This window comes from Perognathus longimembris, chromosome 23 (genome assembly GCF_023159225.1).
Source record: "Perognathus longimembris pacificus isolate PPM17 chromosome 23, ASM2315922v1, whole genome shotgun sequence".
In the NCBI taxonomy this organism is placed as follows: Eukaryota; Metazoa; Chordata; class Mammalia; order Rodentia; family Heteromyidae; genus Perognathus; species Perognathus longimembris.
The window spans coordinates 7,965,630-7,986,073 of record NC_063183.1 but is presented as its reverse complement, the minus strand read 5'-3'; the positions used below and the strand labels follow the sequence as shown (position 1 = coordinate 7,986,073).

Below are 20,444 nucleotides of genomic sequence, written 5' to 3'. Positions count from 1 at the left end.
AAGGTTAAGAAACAGGAATGTGATCCTGAAGATAAAAGTGTGTTTTACAGTTTTTTAATGTCTTATAAAACAACTGATTATAAAAGTGCCAGACACTTTTTTTTTGCTATTGATGGAGTTTATTTATATACATTATTTTTGTTATTCTTGCTTTGAGTGCAGTGTTCATTAATGTAAATTGTATTTATTTTTATACTTTGGTTTTCACTAGGTTTGCTTCTTGGCAAAGGCAAAAAATAAACATGTTAAAGGAATCCTGGTTTGGTGTTTTGTGTTTACCAAGGCAAAGGCACTGGAGGAAAAGTGAGCGGGGAGCTCCAGGGAAAGCGGGCCGGGAGTGCCAAGCCCCCCACTCTCCCACCCCCGCGCCTGCTAAACCTAGGTTAGCGAACCCCAAACCTCACCCGCTTGCCACGAGTGTCTGCGCGCCCCTCCGCCTCGAGGGGGCGCAGGTGAGCAAGCCCGACCCGGCAGTCCTGACCATCAAGGCGCTGGCGCACGACAGCGCCTCGGATCGCTTTACGCCACCAGCCCCGCATAAACATGGCGCCTCGCACGACAGTGTCCAGGTTTGCTTTACGGCACCCGCCTCTCACTATCATGGCGAGCAGGGCGGGGCACGTCGGAAGGGAGAAGGGCGGACAGCCCCTTGCCAGCGGTCACATGACGGGGAAGATGGCCGCGTTCCCGTGGTAAGGAGGCGGTGGCGGGGAGCGCTCGTCTGTGTGGGTCTCCGTCCCTGCGGCGGCCGCCCCCACCCGGGTGGTCAGGGCCCTCTGGGTCCCGCACCCCTGCTCGCCTCCGGGGCGGCCGCTGGGGAGGGCGGTCCCGGGGGCCCCCGGGCTGCAGCCGCCCCCTCCCAGCCCCAGCCCCGGGTTGTCAGCCCCTGGCTGCTGCCGAGCCCGCACCATGGGCTCGGCTTTAGTGTGGCCACGCATGTCCTACTGTGTGCAGGGCATGCGCTCGCTCCCGGGGCTCCGGGGCAGCCCGGCCAGGGGCCCGGGAAGGTGTGAGGAGAACAGCCGTACACTAGGTCTTGGCGGGCAAGTAGGAGCTCGACTGGAGGGAGTGGCGCGCGCCGAGGTGTCAGGCTGCGGGTGGCTGAAGTGGCTACGAGTGATGGCGACCATGGGATTATTCGGGGCAGCGCACCTACATCGAAGGCCCCTTGCGCTCTCATTTTCCTTTGAAATGGACATAGGGCTTGACAAGAGGCTGTGTGCCTTTTGGGAAATCAGTAAGACCGAAGCTCCCAAAACGTGAGAAACTTCCAGAAAGATAACACAGTCAGTGCTGGGACTTCAACTCGGGCCCTGATGCACTCTCTTGGTTTGGCTTTCACTCAAGGTTGGTGCTCTATCAATTGAGCCACTCCTCCACTTGTGGCTTTTTGTTTGTTAAAAGCAGGAGTCTCAGAAACTTTCCTTATGGGCTGGCTTCAAACCGAGACCCTCAGATTTCAACCTCCGGAGTAGCTAGGGAATAGTTAGGACTACATCGTGTGAGCCACTAATGTATCAGTTTATGTTTAGAATTTTAAGTTAGAAACAGACGTCATATTCCCATTAATGTCTTAGAGTCTTCAGATTTCCTAAAAGGCCATGTATTAGGCATTTCTTTATGTGGTCCCTGCATGTTTTTGTCTTTCGGTTTTCCCACCAATGTTTTGTTCCTTTAAAAGGAACAGGGCTCAGGGCTGAGTGTGGTCGTTCACACCCAGGAGGAGAAAGAATTATCTCAGTCTGAAGCTGTCCCAAGCAAAAGGACAAGACCCTATATGAAAACAAAAGCAAAAGGAGTGTGGCTCAACAAGTAGTAGAGCAAGCTCGTCCTGATTGCAAATCACAGTACTGGGGGAAAAGAAGAGCAAGTGTTGCCCACCCTTGTTACTACCAGAACCTGGAGCAGGATGACAGGTTCCCAGAAATGTTTAGGAACTTTGAGCAAGTGGAAGAGGCCTCCAGAGACCATACAGTTTACACCTGTCAAGCTCTTGTGTGGTGTTTAGCCTCAGTTCCTTCTTAACGTTAGTTTTTCAGGTGAGAAAATGGAGGCAGATGAAAAAGTTGACTTAAAGTTGTTCAGCCTATGGGGGTGTGGAGGTTTGGAACCCAGCACCTGGAACACAGTCATTGTCCGCTGGGCCTCAGGCCTAGCTCCTAGACTGGAGCAAGAAATGGTGATTTCTTGCTGGGTTTAGGTGTCTCCTCGGAGCTGACCCTGTTCTCTTGCTGCAGGCACTCCCGGAACCGGAACTACAAGGCAGAATTGGCATCCTGCCGTCTGGAGGCCGTGCAGATAGAGTGTGGTGACTACCACCCGCTGAAGCCCATCATGGTGAGCACCCCATGGCTTGGTGAGCACCCCCAGGGCTCAGTAACCCACCCTCTGGGCAAGAGGCTTGGTGAGCACCCCCAATGCTTAGTGACACCCTGTCCCACCCCCAGTGAGTACTCTAAGGCTCCAAGGTTGTACTGATTCTAGAACTTGAACAGGACATCTCCCTCTTCCCATTGCCTCAGGCAGCTCAGCTGCCTTCCACTCAGCCAATCACACCCCCAGCCCTTGGTCCATGAGGCCTGGTGAGGAACAGGTGCTGCAGTTTGGGTGTGTCAGCAAACCATTGCTTCTAGATTTCTCTCTTTGGAACACTTGAGAATCAGTACTCAGCATACCTACTCTTTCATATAACAAAAAGCAGGCTAGAGACCTGGAGGGTCTGTTCACAGGCAGAATTTTTTGGGTGGTGCTCCGGTGAGCCACTAGTGCCCAGTTGCAAAAGTTCCTAATTGAATGTTTTCACGGTCCACAAGCACATGTGGCCAAGCACATGTGGAAGGTCACACACTAACTCATGACTCTACCTGCTACCAGGCACATAGCCCGAAGGCTCCTGAGAACTGCCAGTGCCCCTGTGCCAATCTGGGGAGGGTGGGACTGAGATGAAGCAGGTCTGGGGTGGCTCTTGACCCACAGAGAGGCTCCTTGCTGAAGTGAAGGAAGGTTGTGTGCTTGCACAGATGTATGAGCTTCAGGCCCTGGATGTAAAATTCTGAGTAGGGGCTAAGCCTGGCACTGTCACTTTGAGGCTCTTCCTGGGGTTTTGTGTGGGGCCTGTGCCTGGTTAGTGTTAGTCGAGACAGCATCCATTTTGAAGGCTCAGTGATCAGCTTGTAAGTCAACTATGATAGTGCTGAAGAGGGAGGGCAGAGTCTTAGGGGCTTCTAGGCTGTCCATCCCTATTGTTCCTGCCTTCCAATGCCTTCCAAGTCATTTTTCAAACACTTCTGGCTAACTCCGTGCCTTCCCTTCCCAGACTACTGTGATTGGTATTTATGATGACTGTCATAAAACTTAAGCCCCACCCCAAGCCCTTCCCCCTCCCCACCCTCATCCCCTGCAGGTTGATAAGCCTGGGTGTCAGTCCAGCCTAGGGGAGGTGACAGGACCTCTACAAACTTCTCCACAGGTCACAGAGTCCAAAACAAAGAAAGTGAGCCGGAAAGGAAGCACGTCATCCACATCCTCCTCTTCCTCCAGCTCCATGGCGGACCCGCTGAGCAGCGTCCTCGATGGCACAGACCCTCTCTCCATGTTCGCAGCCACTGTGGACCCCACATCTGTGGCAGCGGCCACGGTAATGTGCCCTGGCCACTAGTGTGTGCAGGGAAGCGGGCTTCTGTGTGAGGATGCACGATTCATGTGCAGAGAGTTGTGTTTGTGACAACCCAAGTCAATCCAGGGTCGCCAGGGTCTTGCTGGTCATGGGGCTTGAACTCAGGGCTTGGCTACAGTCCCTGAGCTCTATTTGCTTAAGGCTAGCACTCTACCACTTGAGCCACAGCTCCACTTCTGTTGTTGTTGTTGTTGTTGTTTTTTGATGGCTAATTGGGGCTAAGAGTATCACAGATTTTCCTGTGTGGGTTGGCTTCAAATCACAATCCTCAGATCTCAGCCTCCTGAGTGTTAGGATTACAGGCATGAGCCACTGGCACCTAGCTCTTTTTTTTTTTTTTTTAAGTTTAATTTATTTATTAATTGAACACAAATTTTTTGGCAAGGTGTTGTGCAAAAAGGGTACAGTTACATAGTAGGGCAGTGTGTACATTTCTTGTGATATCTTACGCCCTGTTTTCCTATCCCTTCTCTAGGTCAGGTAGACATATATACAATATACAGTATCCATGTGGCCACGCCCAAGAAAGTTCGCCTAGGGCTTTAAATGTAATGTCGATATTAGACCATATGTCGACAGTAGTCTTTTTTTTTTTTTTTTTTTGCCAGTCCTGGGGCTTGGACTCAGGGCCTGAGCACTGTCCCTGGCTTCTTTTCACTCTGCCACTTGAGCCACAGCGCCCCTTCTGGCCATTTTCTGTATATGTGGTACTGGGGAATCGACAGTAGTCTTATATGAACGTACGTACATAGCTTTTGAGCTATTGTATTCCCCTGAGAGGTCAATTTTTGACCTTTATACATTGAGTAATTGTTTGGTTTTAGTTACATACTGTTGGGTCGCTGCCCCAATCCTGTGGGGAATACTATTTGACAAGCAGTTTTTGGTTTCCCAGACTTGGTCTCTACTGTCTCTCCATCTCCCTTTGTTAACAGTCATATATCAGGGAGATCATGCCCCTTTGTTTTCTGTGTTCTAGGCTTATCTCGCTCAACATTATTTGTTCAAGTTCTGACCATTTCCCTGCGAATAACAATATTTCACCATTCCTAATCGCTATGTCGTATTCCATTGTGTATAAGTACCATATTTTTTGGATCCATTCGTCTGTGGAGGGGCATCTGGGTTGTTTCCATATTTTGGCTATTGTGAATTGTGCTGCGATAAACATGGAAGTACAAATGTCTTTTTGATATCTTGGGGTTTGCGGTTTAGGATAGATGCCTAGGAGTGGTATGACTGGGTCATAGGGTAGGTCTATATTGAGCTTTTTGAGAAACCTCCATACTGTTCTTCAAAGTGGTTGTACTAATTTGCACTCCCACCAACAATGGAGAAGGGTTCCTCTTTCCCCGCACCCCTTCCAGCATTTGTTGTTGCCTGAGTTCAGAGTATAGGCCATTCTAACTGGGGTGAGGTGGTATCTCAGGGTTGTTTTTATTTGCATTTCCTTTACTAGCAGGGATGTTGAGCATTTCCTCATATGTTTCTTTGCCATTTTTATATCTTCTCTTGTGAAGTCTCTCTTTAGCTCCTTTGCCCATTTCCTAATAGGTTTATTGGGCTTGGAGGGGCTTAGTTTTTTGAGTTCTCTGTAGATGACAGATATCAGGCCTTTGTCTGTTGCTGTGCTGGTAAATATCCTTTCCCATATCGTTGGCACCTAGCTCTTTATTTTTAAAATGTGTTTGTTGTTTTCATACTTTTTTGGCAGTGCTAGGGGCCCACCCTGGCCCTGTGCAAGCTGCTGAGAGCTCTGCAGCTAAGCCTCATTCAGTACTAGTTTGCCTTTTTTATGGTTACCTAAGGGACTGGCTGATGTGTGCAGCTGTACAGAACAGTCCCCCATCCCATTTTCCAACCTTGGGGGGGTATCCCCAAAATTGTGTCCAAGGGCCTTTCTCATTGGTAAACAGCTTGTCTGCTACCTCACTTCGCACTTAGTTCTTCATGTAAGGAGGTGGGTGTGGCCCAGCAGAGAGGGACCTGGCTGGCTGGCACACCAGAACCCCCCACTCAGCCTCCACTTTGTATTGCTCTCCCACTTAAGAGAGTTTTTACAGAAGTCTAGCCATTTTTGCATCTGATTTTGGCTTGATGGTTTGTGGGAGGAGCTTCCTTGTGTTGTTTTGGGTCACAGTCTCATTTGTGAGGGTCATGTTGGGTTGTAAGTACACTAACGTGCACTTGCACTGCACACACAGCAGGTTCTGGGTTTGCTGTATTATCAGCAGTGTTACTCAAACATTCTTGCATCCTGGTGCCCACATGTAGGGCACCGCTGAGGAGGGCAGTGTGGGGGAAGGGTCTGACGGTGGTAGCCTGTTCTGCACCTGGGCATCACCTGTCCCTACTCTGCCTGCTTCTTGGAGCTGAGGTTAGCAGTGGTTTCAGCCTTGCCATTTGGCAGTGTAACAGTAGTTTTGTTCAGTTTCCTTCCTTTGTTCTTGAGTGCCTGTGAGCTGTGGCTCTTGGCCATTTCTAGCAGAAGGACTCAAAATAATGTTTGTAGCCCTGAAATGATGTTTGTAGCACTGTAAACTTGCAGATGACCTGGTCAGTCAGCCCTTGGGGCAGGGCCTGGCTTCCTCCGCCATAGCCTTTGCTGAAGGGGCATCTCGGCATCTTGTTCTTCAGGACAGCTCCAGGAAGAAGCGAGACCAAGATGACAGCTCTGTGGTGGGATTGGATTTTGAGCCCTGGGCCAGCAAGCGGGGGGAAATCCTGGCCCGGTACACCACTACTGAGAGGCTCTCCATTGTGAGTACCTGAGGCCCCTCTGTCGCCCAGCCCCTGTTGGGGTAGGTGGGAGAACTTGAGGGTGCTAAGAGCAGGAGGAAGTTGGTTTAGAGCAGGAAGGATTAGGGTAGTGGAGTCTCCTTGTGGGGAGAATGAGTGGTGGAGGGGAGGAGAGTGCCCCCTGGAGGGCTCTGGGTGCCACCAGCTTGTCCTAGGCCACAGCAAGTCCTGCGGCTGGAAGCTTGCCGGCCACCAGGTGAAGCAGTTGCCTCCCGTTGGATGGCTGTGTATGCATGGGGCATGGGGCTTCCCTCCCCTGGGAGAGGACTTCCCACCTAGGGAAGCAGGAGGGCCTATGGCAGTTCAGGTCCTCCTCGGAGGAGGGGAGGCAGAGTGGATGTGCAGGGCTTGGTGGGGGGGCTCTCTGTCCTTTTGTTCTGCTGAGGTTAGACTTGATGAACAGAAGAAAGGCAACAAAGTGGACCCTTGCACTCAAGGGCCTCCTGGAGGACTTGGTCTTGAAGGGGGTATGGGATGCTGCAAGGGAGGCCAGGAAGTGGAATCTTTTATCACCTCCCTTTTTCTGCGGAGGAGGGAACAGCCATGACAGGCAGGCTGAATTGTTGGATTGTTTGCATCTGCCCTATTAATGTTTTTGAATGCATACAATGAGTCCAGAGCCGTGGTTTCCACAAGAGTGCACTTTAGGGTCCTGTGGAAAAGTCTAGAGAGCTGCATTATAGCCACCCCACCCTGCCCTGCATCTGGGGGTGGAGACCGGGGAAACCCTCTGGTAGCTCTCAGCACCCAGGGCGGCCCTCCAAAGTGGCCCAGCCCATGTGGCTGCAATGCAGAAGTAGGAAAAGCACCCGTGTTCTGTTGGGTGACTGCTGACATGGCAGATGGTGGGGTTTACTGGCTCACCTGAGAGCTCTGAAGTGAGGCAAAAGCCAGACCTCCCATTTCCTCCTTTGAATATTTCCTTCCACCTCCCTTGAGTCCACACAAATGGCTTGGTGGGGAAACAGTGGCCCTGTTGTTTTATGTTCAAACAACATTCATGGATTCCTTGTCTCTGCAGAACCTGTTTATGGGATCTGAGAAAGGTAAGACGAGTTCTTGTTCATGTTTTGCTGGGAAATTTGGGCTCTGCATTTCATATAATTTTACAAAAGGGGGAAAAGTTTGTATTATGCAGTCTTGATTTCTTTTTCTTTTTTTTTTTTTTTTGCCTGTCCTGGGCCTTGGACTCAGGGCCCAAGCACCTTCCCTGGCTTCTTTCCGCTCAAGGCCAGCACTCTGCCACCTGAGCCACAGCGCCCCTTCTGGCCGTTTTCCATATATGTGGTGCTGGGGAATCGAACTGAGAGCTTCATGTATAGGAGGCAAGCACTCTTGCCACTAGGCCATATTCCCAGCCCTGCAGTCTTGATTTCTAATTCATTTAAAAGCAGTAAAACTAAGGATGGAGAATAAAAATATATGCTTAGAGCCTGCTAGAGACCAAGGGGTAAAAGACAGGTGTCCTGTTGGCTTTGGGGACATAAAGGATGAGGGGAACACCCCACCCCCCAACAGCTAAGGACTGATTTACACCTTTCCTTTACCTTCCTCTCGAGAAAGCATGGACATCTTGGTCCTTGGGGCCCTGAACACAGCTCTTCTGTCTCCCTCTCTAAGACTGTCCCTAAGGACTGTGGGATGGGATCCCCCGAGGAGCACAAGGAGCATGCAGCACTTGAAAAGTTTGTATGTGGACTGCTGAGTTAGCACTGTAAGATGAGACTCTATAATTCCTTTGAGTTTCTCCTAGCTTCCTCTTGGTTAGTGGGTTAATAGACCCGGTCCTGCTGGGGTACAGGTGAGCGTGGCCTTGGGGACATAACCGATGACACATGACCTCCTCCTCCCACTCCTGCTCTGCAGGTGGAGGTGGCACAGTAGAATTGCAAAAAGATGATGGTTTTAGGTGGGGTCTTGAGGGACACCCTGAGGTCATGAGGCTCCTCACAAATGGGTTTGTGCCCTTACACGAAGGCCCCAGGGAACACAAATGCCATTCATACAGCATAAGCCGGGGCCTCTGCACACACTGAACCCACTGGCACCTTCCTCTTGAACCATCCAGATTCCTACAATGTGAGGGGCTTTCTGCTGTTCACAGCCATGTGATGTGTATTTTGGAAGCCCCCTGCAGAGGGCCAGAGGGTGGGACTGGGGGCAGTCATCACCTCTCGCCTCTGCCAGTGCAGCACCTGATGGCAAATGCTGGATAAAACCAGCCAGCCCTGTTGTTCTCCAGCCAGCTCCCTCCACCTCCGGCACACAGGGAGTTGCTTAGCTGCTTTGGGGCACATGCCATACTAAGGACCGGATGAGCCCTCCACCTGTCTCTGCCCCGACCTGGAGAATGACGGATGCCATTCATGGCTGGGGCGGGACTGTGCAGGAGGAAAGCCAGCCGTGTGTGACCCATGCCCCTCCTGTGCAGGCAGAGCGGGGATGGCAGCGTCCGCCATGTCAGAGAAAGTACGCACGCGGCTAGAGGAGCTGGATGACTTTGAGGAGGTGAGAAGCTGTCTGTTGGGTCTAGTGATGGGGCTGTAGAGGTGGGGGTCGTTCATTCCTTCTGCCAAGTGAGCCTGTCTGTGGCTGCTCCTTAATTAAGCCAGTGCATAGCTATGGCCTCCCACGTCTCCAGCTCCGGATCCAGGCAGAGAGGGTGCCTCAGAGGCATTTGCCCCACTTCTGCGGGCGCCTGGCCCTCCATACCATCAGCTTGTGAGTGCAGAGAGCAATGTTGCCTGGCATCTTGAGCAAAACCATCTCTGCTGAGCTCTGCATGGAGCCTCACCTCTTCCCCTCCTGGTATAGCAGTGACGTGGCGCTGTGCCTATCCATGGAGCTCAAGCGCACATGGACAGGCCCTGCTCAGTCAGCCATGGTGGTGGCTGAGCTGGAATGCTGGGGCCTGACTCACTGTTCTGGGTGGAAAACCCAGGGCTGTTTGTGTGGAGGACTGTGAACAGAGGCAGCCAGAACCCAGCTGTTCTGAGGCGAGTCAGGCCGGCCAGGCTCCCCGTTTCCCTCTGCCCACACCTCTGCCTCTCCACACAGGGGTCCCAGAAGGAGCTGCTGAACCTGACCCAGCAGGACTACGTGAACCGCATAGAGGAGCTCAACCAGTCGTTGAAGGATGCCTGGGCCTCGGACCAGAAAGTGAAGGCTCTGAAAATAGTCATTCAGGTCCGGAGGGTGGTGATGGTGGAGTGATAACCCCCCTGCCCTTCCCCCCTCAAATTTCCTTCTAAAACATCTTAATTTGGGTTTGTAGTAGCCTGTCTTCAGAATCCAACATTTGTTCATCTGTCCCAACTTCCCGTTCTTGATGTGAAGGGCTGTGATGATGACACTGTGTTCCTCAGGTCACGAGCCCCAGAGCCACTATGTGCAGCCGCACAGGTTGAACACTGCCCAATTCCAGGAAGTAGTGTGACCCTGGATTACAACTTTCTGATACCCCTGGGCGAGGCAGTGTGTCGGCCCTGATTTGTGTACACTGCATACTAAGCAGTGGGTTCTCGGGTTTCCTTGGCCAGGTTGGCCTGTCAAGTTAAGGACTAATAGCATGTCTAATAGATGCTCTAGGGAAAGCAGCTCTGCACTGTCAGAAGGGTATTGGTACACTGGCACTTAAATTGAATGCTGCAAGAGAACAGCTACGACTTTCTGTAAAGATCTTGGCCAGAATTACTCCAAGGTTTACTGTGGGGTGATTGATGTGTGGTCACAATTTTAGGGTGCTAAGCTTAGTTCTTCAAAGTAGAAATAGTTGTGGTTCTATAAGGTCTTAAAGTGGGGTCCTTGGGGCTCTGCTGTGGGGGAGTGTAGGGATTGCCAGCACCTGGCATGTGAGCTGCAGCCAGCATGGAGGGAAACACCTTTGAGGAGACTCAGGAGGGAGTTTTTTTTTTAAGTAACAGCGACAAGTTTGTGAATTTGGGGGTGTTCTTACCTGGCAGATCCCGACCAAGCAGAAATAAAGCAGAGGTGCCAGCTGGAGAGCACCAGTTCTGGTCACGGGTGTTGAAGGCAAAGCCCCCCTCCACCTTACTCCCCCCCCCCCCACCCCGGTCTTCTTGAGTCTTCTTGGTTAATGGCTTTCCAGAGCCCAGTCGACTCTGTGTGAGCAGTTGGAGACCATGTGTCAGAAGCACGTGGTTCGCCTAGCTCAGGCTTGCAGCCGGCCTGACAATGTGGATCCGGAGCCTAGTCATGAGAGGCATGCCCTGTGAATCGTCCTCTCCTCTCTTGCAGTGTTCCAAGCTCCTCTCAGACACGAGCGTGATTCAGTTCTACCCCAGCAAGTTCGTCCTCATCACCGACATACTCGACACGTTCGGTAAGTGCCAATTGGGCAGAACACCTGCTTGCCATCAGGTTCCGCTGTGCCAAGTAGGAAAATCCTAGGGGACCCAGCCCACCCAGGCCCACTGACAAAGGTTCTGCTCTTTGTAATATTTTGAATTCACATTTGTTCCCTGGTGTTGAGTGTGTAATGATCAGGACAGGGAGCTGCACACCACCTCAGTCACTTAGCACTCCTTTGTGCTGGGAACCTTCAAATGCCAGCTACTCACAGCTGCTTTGACATACTCAGTTGTCTTGGGTCTCAGTGACCCATGTGTCATAGGGCGCTGGGTGTTGTCCAGCTGCAGTGGGGCAGTTTGGGAAGGGGCTTGGGTGCTGGTTTTCTGACTTTCAGTTAGGCTGACCAAGTGAATAGGAGAATTGGGCTCCCTGCGAGCCACGTCCTGCCACTTTGGGGGGGGGGGGTCTGAGCCCTCACTGTTCATGACTGGCTGTTAGTCACCTTCTGCCCTCTTCAAGAAGGGTTTTGGAGGTCCATGATTGGGTGGCTCTTTGGCTGGGTGTGCTGGAAGCAGCACACCCTGATGGGAGCTTGTGGCAGAGCAAATCTACTTGCCTTATGGCCATGAGGCAAAAGTGTGAGGAAGGGGCTGGAGTCCCACTCTCCCTTTGAAGCCACACCCCCAATGACCTAATGACCTCCCACTAGGTCCTCCCTCCCCCAAAGGTTCATTGCCTTGCAGCAGTGTCCTCCTCCTGAGTAAAACTTCAGCACGTGGACCTCTGGGAGATGTTTCAGCTGGACAGTGACACTGGGCTTGGCCTCTCTTCTCAGCTTTTTCCCTGCCTTGCAAGGTTCCTATCTCAGGGAGCGGCACTGCCATGTAACTCTGCCCAGGCTGGAGAGCTGACAATGTCATACCCCTGCGTCCAGTCGCCTAGGGCTTGTAGCTCAGTCTCCTGAAGCTCTCCCTGCACACCCATCCCAAGCCTCCTGCCTGGACCTTAGCCTCTGAGGCCTTTGTGCTGTATCAGGGCTGCCTGAGTCCCCACCCCAAGACCCTTGCAGAGGTTTTTACAGCCAGAGAAATATGTAAACTGAGGCCCACAGCCTTGAGTTGCAGGAGGCCACTAGCAGTTTGCCCAACCCAGGGGACTCGCCCATGCTGGCCTATTCATGACCACTCCAGGAAGGTGACCCGAAGGACCAGGCAGTGCCCCCATCCTCTGAGGGCCGGGGTCTTGGCAGAGGCAAGGTATGCTAAGGGTTCCCAACCCAGCAGGACCTATCAGCAGAGCTGACCTGTCAGAAAATAAACTCATCTGGAGACACAGTCAGGTCTGCACGTACCAGGCCTGTCTAGGAGATGGGGGACCTGAGTGAATTGGCTCTGAGAAGTGACAGAACCCTTAATCATCCTGGGAAATGGGTGTGTATGGGGTGTTTATTGGATTACTATGCTGAAAACTCCAGGACTGGCCTCAGGTACTGCTGGAACCAGGAGCCGGTTGTCATTGGGACTTGAAAGAATAAGTACTTGGTGGTCCATTAAGGTTGGGGCAAAACACATGGTCTCAGCTAGACTCAGCCCACTGGCTGCCATTTTTAGTCTGGCCTATGAACAAATGCAGAGTAAAACCAGGAGTAGAATGCAGAATGCCAAGCATGTTCTGTGAGGTGCATAAGAGACCCAACCTCCGTGAGATTCAGAGGGTAAAGGCGTCACTTTCCTTCCTCTCAGAGAAGAAAATTCTCCTCTTTCATTAGTAGCAAGCTGGGTGCAGAGGTGTGCACCTGTAATTCCAGCTGCTTGGGAGATGGAGATTGCAGTTCAAGTCTAGCCTGGGAACAAACTTACTGAGAACCCTATTCCCCACACAGGCTGGGTATAGTGTGTGTATGTAGGCACAGCTACTTGGAAGGTATAAGTAGGAGGATCATGGTCTGAAGCCAGCCCAGGCAGAAGCATGAGACCCTATATGAAAAACAAACTAAAAAACTGAAGAACTGGCGGTAAGGCTGAAGTTATGGAGCTCTTGCCTAGGAAGTGCAAGGCTGTGATTTCAGACCTTAGTATTACAGAAAGAAAGAGATAGTGTAACTGTGTCCACTAGGTGGCACCATCCTGCCACAAGTTAGGGTGTGGCGGGGAGATGAGGTCCTGTCCCTAAGCACAGTCCGTGTCCTCTTCCCTCAGGAAAGCTGGTGTATGAGCGCATCTTTTCCATGTGCATGGACAGCCGCAGCACCCTGCCAGGTAACGCACAGACTTGCCATTACAAGGTCTGAGTGCCTCGGGATAAAGGATTTGATTTTGACATGCCAAGGTAAAAGGGCACATTCGAAGACTTGGCAGTGTCTCATTCTTCCAAAACATTGGGAGGTTCGCCAAGGGCCCAGCTGCAAATTGGGGCAAGGAATAGGAATGTGCTGGAATGCCGAGGTCTAGAGTGAGACTGCCACGCTGCTACCGTCTCGGTGCCCTCTACTGCTTGGCACGCTGCTAGTTCTGTACAAAGCCTTCTATCCCGAGAATCAAATTGCTCAAGAGAACTGTATTCATATAAATCAATAGTAACAGATGCTTTGAATAGGCAGTCTATACCCAAGTGCAGTTGGCATTAAATTTATCGCCAATCAATCTTAAATTCCCAGGAGGGTATAATGGGTATAAGTGGATGATGAATTTCCTTTGTCATGTCTGATAATGACTATGTCTGGAGAGGCATGGCTCTCAGCTGCAGCTTTCTTTGTAGCCTCTCTTAACTCCTGAGCTCTGGTGCAGGCAAACCTGCTCATTTGTCACCCTCCCTCTGTCCCTCTTCCCAGGAGCCCAGGATACTGTTTTTCCTCTCTCCCCTTTCTTGTCTTCCCTCCTTTTCCTCCTATCCCTTCCCTTCTTTTCCTCCTATCTCCCACTTACCCACCCACTGACCCATTCAGCCATCCATTGTCCATCCACTCACCCACCCATCCATCTTATCCATCCATCTTACCTATCCATTTATCCACCCATCCATATCATTCATCCTTCTATCCATCCCACTCATTCATCCATCTTTCCATCCATCCAGTGCTTATTGAATGCTGTTGGTTACCAAGCCCTTCAGACCCTTAGAGTTCAGTATTTGTGGAGAATACAAAGCCCCTCCCAACATGGAAGTTAAAATGTAATAAAGCATTTGTATGACCTGCCTGAGTCCCAGAGGCATTTGATCTGCATCTACCACAATAATTTTCCTTTCCCACCAACAAGACTTTAGGGCCAAATAAGGAAAAGTTGTTAGTAAGTGACTCCCTACTTTGAGTATTCACAGTTAAAGGCTGTTTTTGTATGCACATCTATTCAGTCCTTGTCTAAGAATATCAATTAGCATTTATCACCCAAATTCCCCCTTCTTCAGGTATCTTGTTTTTTTCCCCTGTAACCCAAGTCAGGCTTCTGTTTGCTAATGTCTTTTTGTTTTGTTTTAATTTTAAAAATTCATCTGCACTTTGGTCTCTGGTTCCCAGAAGATAAAGGGGAAGGCGGGGGGTAGACTTTGTTGAAGATTTCTGGTGATATTGGGCCTGGCTCTTAGTCATGATTATGAAGTAAGCTATGAAATCTACTCTGAAAATCTGCCTAAAGAAATGATGTTGCCAGAGAAACCTAGTGGCATTTGTGCTCATTCTTTCCACTTGAATCAAGTTATGGCTGGTGAATTTAATACTTGAGCTCTTTGCCTTCAGGAGTTCTAAGGTTGAGTGCTTAGGAGTCTGGAAAGATACCAGTGTCTTCGAGTTCATGAAAAGTACACATTGAGCTGTCATGGTGACATATGCCTATAATCTCAGCACTTGAGAGACTGAGGCAGGAGGATCAGAATTGGAGGCTAGGCTGGACTACATAGTAAAACCCTATTTCACAACAGTACCCCACTCCTCCCCCTCCCCCAAAAAGTACAGAAATGAAAGAAAAGCGCACCTCCCTCTTCCATCATTTGTTGATCCAGCAAATGTATGAAACCATCCCCTCCCCTACATTTGTCGATCAGCAAACGTGAAGCTGCCATCCACTTGGAGAGGGAAAATCCTTCTCTTTCCAAGGAGATGAGTTGGATAGGCTGCATGGTGCTTCTCAGCAGCCTCATGGCAGACCTGGCTTGGCAGGGCCTGTGCTTCTGGTGCACGCTAAGCTCTCTGCAGATGGCAGAGCCTCGCCTGCCTCCTTTTGTCCCGCAGATGTTCAGGGTTGAAGGTAGAAGCATTGCAAAGACAAATGGAACCAGAAGGCGCCCTCTGCTCTTTGTGCACCCTCGTCTCTTCTGAACTGTTTTCCAAATTCTGAGCTCCTCCATATAGCAGTCCAAGTACCAAAATATAAATCCTGTTATAAGCTGGAGCATGGCTTAAACCTACCTAGCAAGTGTAGGCCATGAGTTCAAACCCTGGTGCTACCAATATATAGTAAATCACATCATACCATGATGCCAGAATGGCATCCATTCTACCCAGAATCCTCCAGGATTTTATTTCTTTTTGGACCACTGCTGATTTCATACCTGCCTCAGGGCCTTTGTACTTGTTTCCTCTTCCTGGAATGTATTTCTTCCATCCAACTCAGGGTTCAGCCATGCAGGGGCTTGCTCTGACCACCCTGTCTAACAACTGCCCTCCCCTCTTAGGCTCAGTTACTGTCCCCTGAAGCACCCTGTTCTCTGGTTTCTTCTGTCCCACTAACTGTCTTGACTTCCTGATTACCTGCCTTTTCTGTTTTGTGTCTGTTCCTGGTCTTCCACCCCTGGAATGAAAGCTTCCGGAAGCCAGGGCCTGCCTCATACTCTCTCACCTCCCCCAAACCAAGTGAACAAGTAGAGTACTGAGTTTGCCATATGATGTTGAGTGCTTTCCCTCTTGAGCTAGAAGGGAAGCCCGGACTCTGGACTGGTGTTTACAGATGATGTGCCTCGGGTGCTCAGGGTGATTGTGTGGGAGGGTTGTCAGAGCCAGCATGCTGGCCTTAGAGGCCACCAGAACTGCTGCCAAGTCCATCTTGCCAAGCCCCACCTTGGGGTCCTTCAGCTGGGTGTTGGAAGATAGCCTAGATGACCTCACGGGCCTAGTTTTGTTTTTGGATTTCCATCGGCATGATTCACTCATATAAAGGGAAATTAATGCTGCCCCTCCCTCTCCCTCAAGACAAGAGTGACAAATGAGTTTAAAAATAACCGTCATCTTTTCCTGTGGAAAGCTCTTCAAACTTGAAAAAAAAAAAGTTGCTTTTTGTGCATGGGTTCAGGTCAAGAAGGGGAAAGTGGTCCCTTCCCATCTATTTCAAAGTGACTCGTTCTTGCATGACCAAAGCCTGCTAGACACCTGGAAGTTGCTGAACACTGGAAGTGGGTGTGGGGACTCTGCAGGTCCCTGCTGGAGAAAGGCCTTGGGCTTCATCTTTTCTGCCATTGGTGCAGGGATTCTTATCACCTTGGCCACAAGCCTCCCATGACTGTAGAAAGATGACGAGGGGGCCAGGGAGCTATGAGTCCAAGGGAGTTCCAGAACTCTGAGAAGCCAGTTTTTATCATTTAAAAGAAAGTGTGTATGTCAGGATTGGGCTTGGCTGCTGGAGCCAGAAAACTCAAAATGATGAGAAAGGCCAGGGCCGGGGGCAGGGGGGGGTTGGGGGGGGCCCGGCTAGCCCATTGCACCGGGGATCTTGGCATCCATCTAGTTGCTCTCACAGATCAATGTAACTACAGAGGTTCCAGCTGTGGTATCTGCATTCCAGTTGGCAGGTAGGAAGGGAGGAAGGGCCAGTGCCTTCACTTAAAGATGCTTCCCAGAAGTTGTGCTTTTGCATATTTCTGGCCCAGCACTTGGTCACATGACCTTGCTGAGCTGCAAAGGAGACTTCTATTATTAAAAAGGAAGAGGATTGATACTGGAATAAACTGGCAGTTTGGCTGCAAGGTGACCCAAGTCTTGGAACCGCTATGGAGCTGGCAGCGCTGGTTGCTTTCTTACCTGAGGCTCTTGATTTACCTTTTGGGTCTAGCCCATAGCATGCTTCGGGCAGAAGCTCACATATCCTGTAAGGGAGCAGACCCCTGAAGGGTTTGTAATTCTCCAGTCACGGTTACTGTACTCAACTCCAGGGTTCACGTAGAGCTGAGCTAAGGCTGATACAGTGGCTGCAGAGCCCAGGCGCCTGCTTGTGTGTGCCAGGGAGGTTATTAACCTTCCCTGTGACCTCCCCTTCTGCTTCTGCATCTGGAAAGAAGGTGGCAGACAGACCTGGGAGGGCCACTGGGTGGGCAGGAGGATGGGTGGGCAGGAGGATGGGGGGGAGATATGATGAGAACTCTGTGTGTGTGTGTGTGTGTGTGTGTGTGTGTGTACTTGCATGTACATGTGCATGCACATGTTTGCATGTAGTTGCCATCACCAGTAGTTTCCCAACAAGGATGATGATGTTTGGAAGGAAAGAAAAGGCACTGTACCTCCCTCCCTGTTTTTCTGACTGGCAGCAATGTCCAGCCTCGTGACTTAGGGCTGTAAGGACCCCAGGACCTGGGGGAGCTGATGGGGACTGTTTTGTATTACAGAACACTTTTCCCCAGAGAACGTAAATGACACAGCCAAGGAAACGTGCCTGAATTGGTTTTTCAAGATTGCTTCAATCAGGGAACTCATTCCACGATTGTATCCTTTTTGTGTGTGTGTGGTGATCGTAAAGATCCGAGACAGGGTCTCACTGTTCATAGAAATAATTCTGGGCTGTCCCAACATTCGTGTTGAAACTTTGGTCACATTATGGTTGGTTGCCTCAGAGAAGCCCTCATTGGGACCTTCCCTTGCTCTTTCCATATAGGGCTTTAAAAAATTTTTTTGATACTGGTTCTGGGATTTGAACTCAGGGCCTGGACACTGTCCTTGAGCATTTTGCCCAAGACTGGCACTTTACCACTTAAGTAAGCTACAGCTCCACTTCTGGTGTTTTGGTGGTTAACTAGGAGATTAGAGTCTCTTGGACTTTTATGCCTGAGCAGGCTTTGAACCACAATCATCAGCCTCTCAAGTAAACTAGAGTTACAGGTACAAACCACTGATACCTGGCTTCTATATAGTATTTAAAAAAATGTTTTTATTATTACAAAGGTGATGTATAGAAAGTTACACTTATATAAGTTAGGTGTGAAGAGAACATTTCTTTTTGGACAATGTCACTTCTTCCCTCACTCTCTCCCAGTTCCATATAGTATTTTTGTTGTTGTTGTTGGTTGTGGTGCTTGAACTCTGGACCTGGGTTTTGTCCCTGAGTTCTTCACTTCAAGGCTAGCGCTCTACCACTAGAGCCACAGTGCACTTCCATATAGCTTTTTGTTGTTGTTGTTTTGACTATGACATAGATCAGACTGTCACTTCCTGAGGATCATTCTCACATGAATTCACTCCATGAAGATGCTTTGTCTTGATGTGATTCTAAAAATCCAAAAAAAAAACGAGACCCAAAAAACCAACCAAGGTCAGGTTTTTCTGTACAAATGCCAGTGTTCCAGAACAAACTGTGATTATCTCAGGTTCATTGTTTTCCCCGGAAAGCCTTGATTAGAAATGCTCTAAGCCTACTTTAAATTTCCACATGCAACCATGAGTCAATAGTGTAACCATTTCACAAGCTTTTAAGTATGAGAACTTGAGAACTGTGTGGAGAACCCGCCACTGGCTAACTGAATTCTTTGGGTTACTGAATGTTATCCAGGCCTGCCCTTGCTCCCTCCGGAGACTTGCTTGCCTGGTTTTCTTCTGGAATTGTCTGCCTGCAGGAGCTGGCCACCTTGAAAATGTCTTCCTTAATGGCATGTTTTTATAGTTATGTGGAAACGTCCATCCTGAAGTGTAACAGATTCCTTTCTAAAACGTAAGGCTCTTCAGTGTCTAGAACTGTGACTTCTGAGACTGTCATGCCCAGCCCCATAGCTAGCCTACAGATGGTGGGAGGTAGTGGCTGTCATTCATGAGGACTTAGTGTGTGTGGACCTGCTATTAGTCCCTTTGTGCTTATCTTCCCATTGAATACATACACAGGTCTTAGTGAGGCGGAATTGTGTGTTTTACTCCCTGTGTTAAGGAGGAAATCCCTCTCTAGGGGAGAGGATGCTGGAGTAGCTTGTGGAGCTCAGGGAAGAGCTACTTCACCGTATTTGTATCTGGCCTTGATCTTCCCACTTGGGTGGTCCTGAGCTGGTTGTTAAGACTCTGAGCCTGGCCCTAGGAGGTCTGAGTGGGCCCTCAGCTGTGCATACACCCTGATCCACACCCAGCTCAGGACCGACCCTAGCCCACATTCACCGTCCTATTATGGCTGGTAATGGGCTCTGGTTGCCTGCTGCTTTATCTCCACTGTAGAAATAGAACATGGAGTTCCCTCATGTGTGTGATACCAACTTTTTTTTTTGTCTCCCACAGTGGGATTTCCGAATGCCTGCCGCGGCTCTCCTGCGTCATCAGAGGGATTGGAGACCCGCTGGTGTCTGTGTACGCCCGGGCCTACCTGTGCCGGGTGAGCTGTCCTTGCAGCCATGGCTGCTCGCCATCCCCTTCCTCTCCTTCCTCTTCTCCAGCCTCTCTCTCCCCACTGCTCACAGGCATCCTGAGGAAGGCCTTATTAGCTGCTAATTTTAGGCCACAGCTCTTCCACAGAAAGTAGAGCTGCTAGAAGAGTTGTTGAAGTTAATTTTAAAGTAGACCAACTTAACCATAGCTCTAATTAGGGAACATTTAAGGTCATCTTCATACAGATGAACTGGTTTTCAGAATTAAGCATTTCTTGCCTCTGGCAGGGCAGAAGGCTCACAGGCTTTCCAAGGGCATTCAAGGACGCTAGGCATTTTTGTCCCTTGTCTTGAACTCCAGGGGTTGATTTGGGGTTTTGTCTTTTTGTTAAAGCATTGATGAGGTGGAATTACAACCATTCAGTGTTTGCTTATTGAAAACACATCCCTTGGCTCAGCTCTATTTGATTCTCTTACACGACATCCAGCGGATGACCAAAGCCTGAGGGCATCATGTCTTGAAAACTCGAGTCAAGGCGAAAAGAGAAAGGGCTACTAGCCTCCTTCCCCTGGTAGCAGGGCTGGGAGCTGTAACATCGTTTTCTGCTTGAAATTGGGAGTTATGTTTCATCCAGGAATATCAACTCATTTTCTAGAAGCTTTTGTTTTTGAATATCCTTAAGCTTGAACACACTTCCCACATCAGAGGTGCTGAGTGTCTGCCTACTATGTGCAAAAACACTGCCAGGTCCTGTCACCTACAGTGATGTCACCGCTTACACATTTGCACAATAGCACACCTTCTAAAACGTATTCATTCCTTGTAAACCTGTTGCATTTTACACTCAGAAGCAAGTTACATAAGCTGGGGAAAAGACAGTGTTGCATGGGTGTTGTCTTTGAATGGCAGGTGTCACTAAAGAACTGGGTGACCCTGAGGAAAAGGTTGGGGACCAAGTGGCCCTGTGCCAGGGAGATTGGCAAGGGAATGGTCTGTTAGGGGAGATGTTGTCTCAAGGCCCCTGTCTGAATGGGTAGGGTAGTGATGGAGTGTTCTGATGTGAGAAGAATGAAGAAGAACCAGATATGGTGGCCATGTCTATAATCCCAGCACTCAGAA

At 49.9% G+C, this 20,444-nt stretch overlaps 1 protein-coding gene and 1 long non-coding RNA gene across 2 annotated transcripts in view; both read left to right on the top strand.

The window, feature by feature from the left end:
* Positions 1 to 619: 619 nt before the first annotated feature.
* Positions 620 to 20,444, top strand: part of Vps35l (VPS35 endosomal protein sorting factor like) — a 51,516-nt gene continuing 31,691 nt past the window's right edge. Inside the window, exons 1-12 of the mRNA XM_048332790.1 lie at positions 620 to 692; positions 2,238 to 2,337; positions 3,470 to 3,637; positions 6,314 to 6,436; positions 7,497 to 7,521; positions 8,907 to 8,983; positions 9,533 to 9,661; positions 10,733 to 10,817; positions 12,985 to 13,044; positions 17,375 to 17,471; positions 18,643 to 18,690; positions 19,239 to 19,332. Coding sequence (XP_048188747.1) covers positions 664 to 692; positions 2,238 to 2,337; positions 3,470 to 3,637; positions 6,314 to 6,436; positions 7,497 to 7,521; positions 8,907 to 8,983; positions 9,533 to 9,661; positions 10,733 to 10,817; positions 12,985 to 13,044; positions 17,375 to 17,471; positions 18,643 to 18,690; positions 19,239 to 19,332 — 1,035 coding nt within the window. The 5' untranslated portion in view covers positions 620 to 663. The remainder of the gene's footprint in view (positions 693 to 2,237; positions 2,338 to 3,469; positions 3,638 to 6,313; positions 6,437 to 7,496; positions 7,522 to 8,906; positions 8,984 to 9,532; positions 9,662 to 10,732; positions 10,818 to 12,984; positions 13,045 to 17,374; positions 17,472 to 18,642; positions 18,691 to 19,238; positions 19,333 to 20,444) is intronic.
* Positions 17,992 to 18,259, top strand: LOC125340904. Its single transcript, XR_007208833.1, has 2 exons — positions 17,992 to 18,038; positions 18,131 to 18,259. It is a non-coding gene; the product is annotated as an uncharacterized LOC125340904 (long non-coding RNA).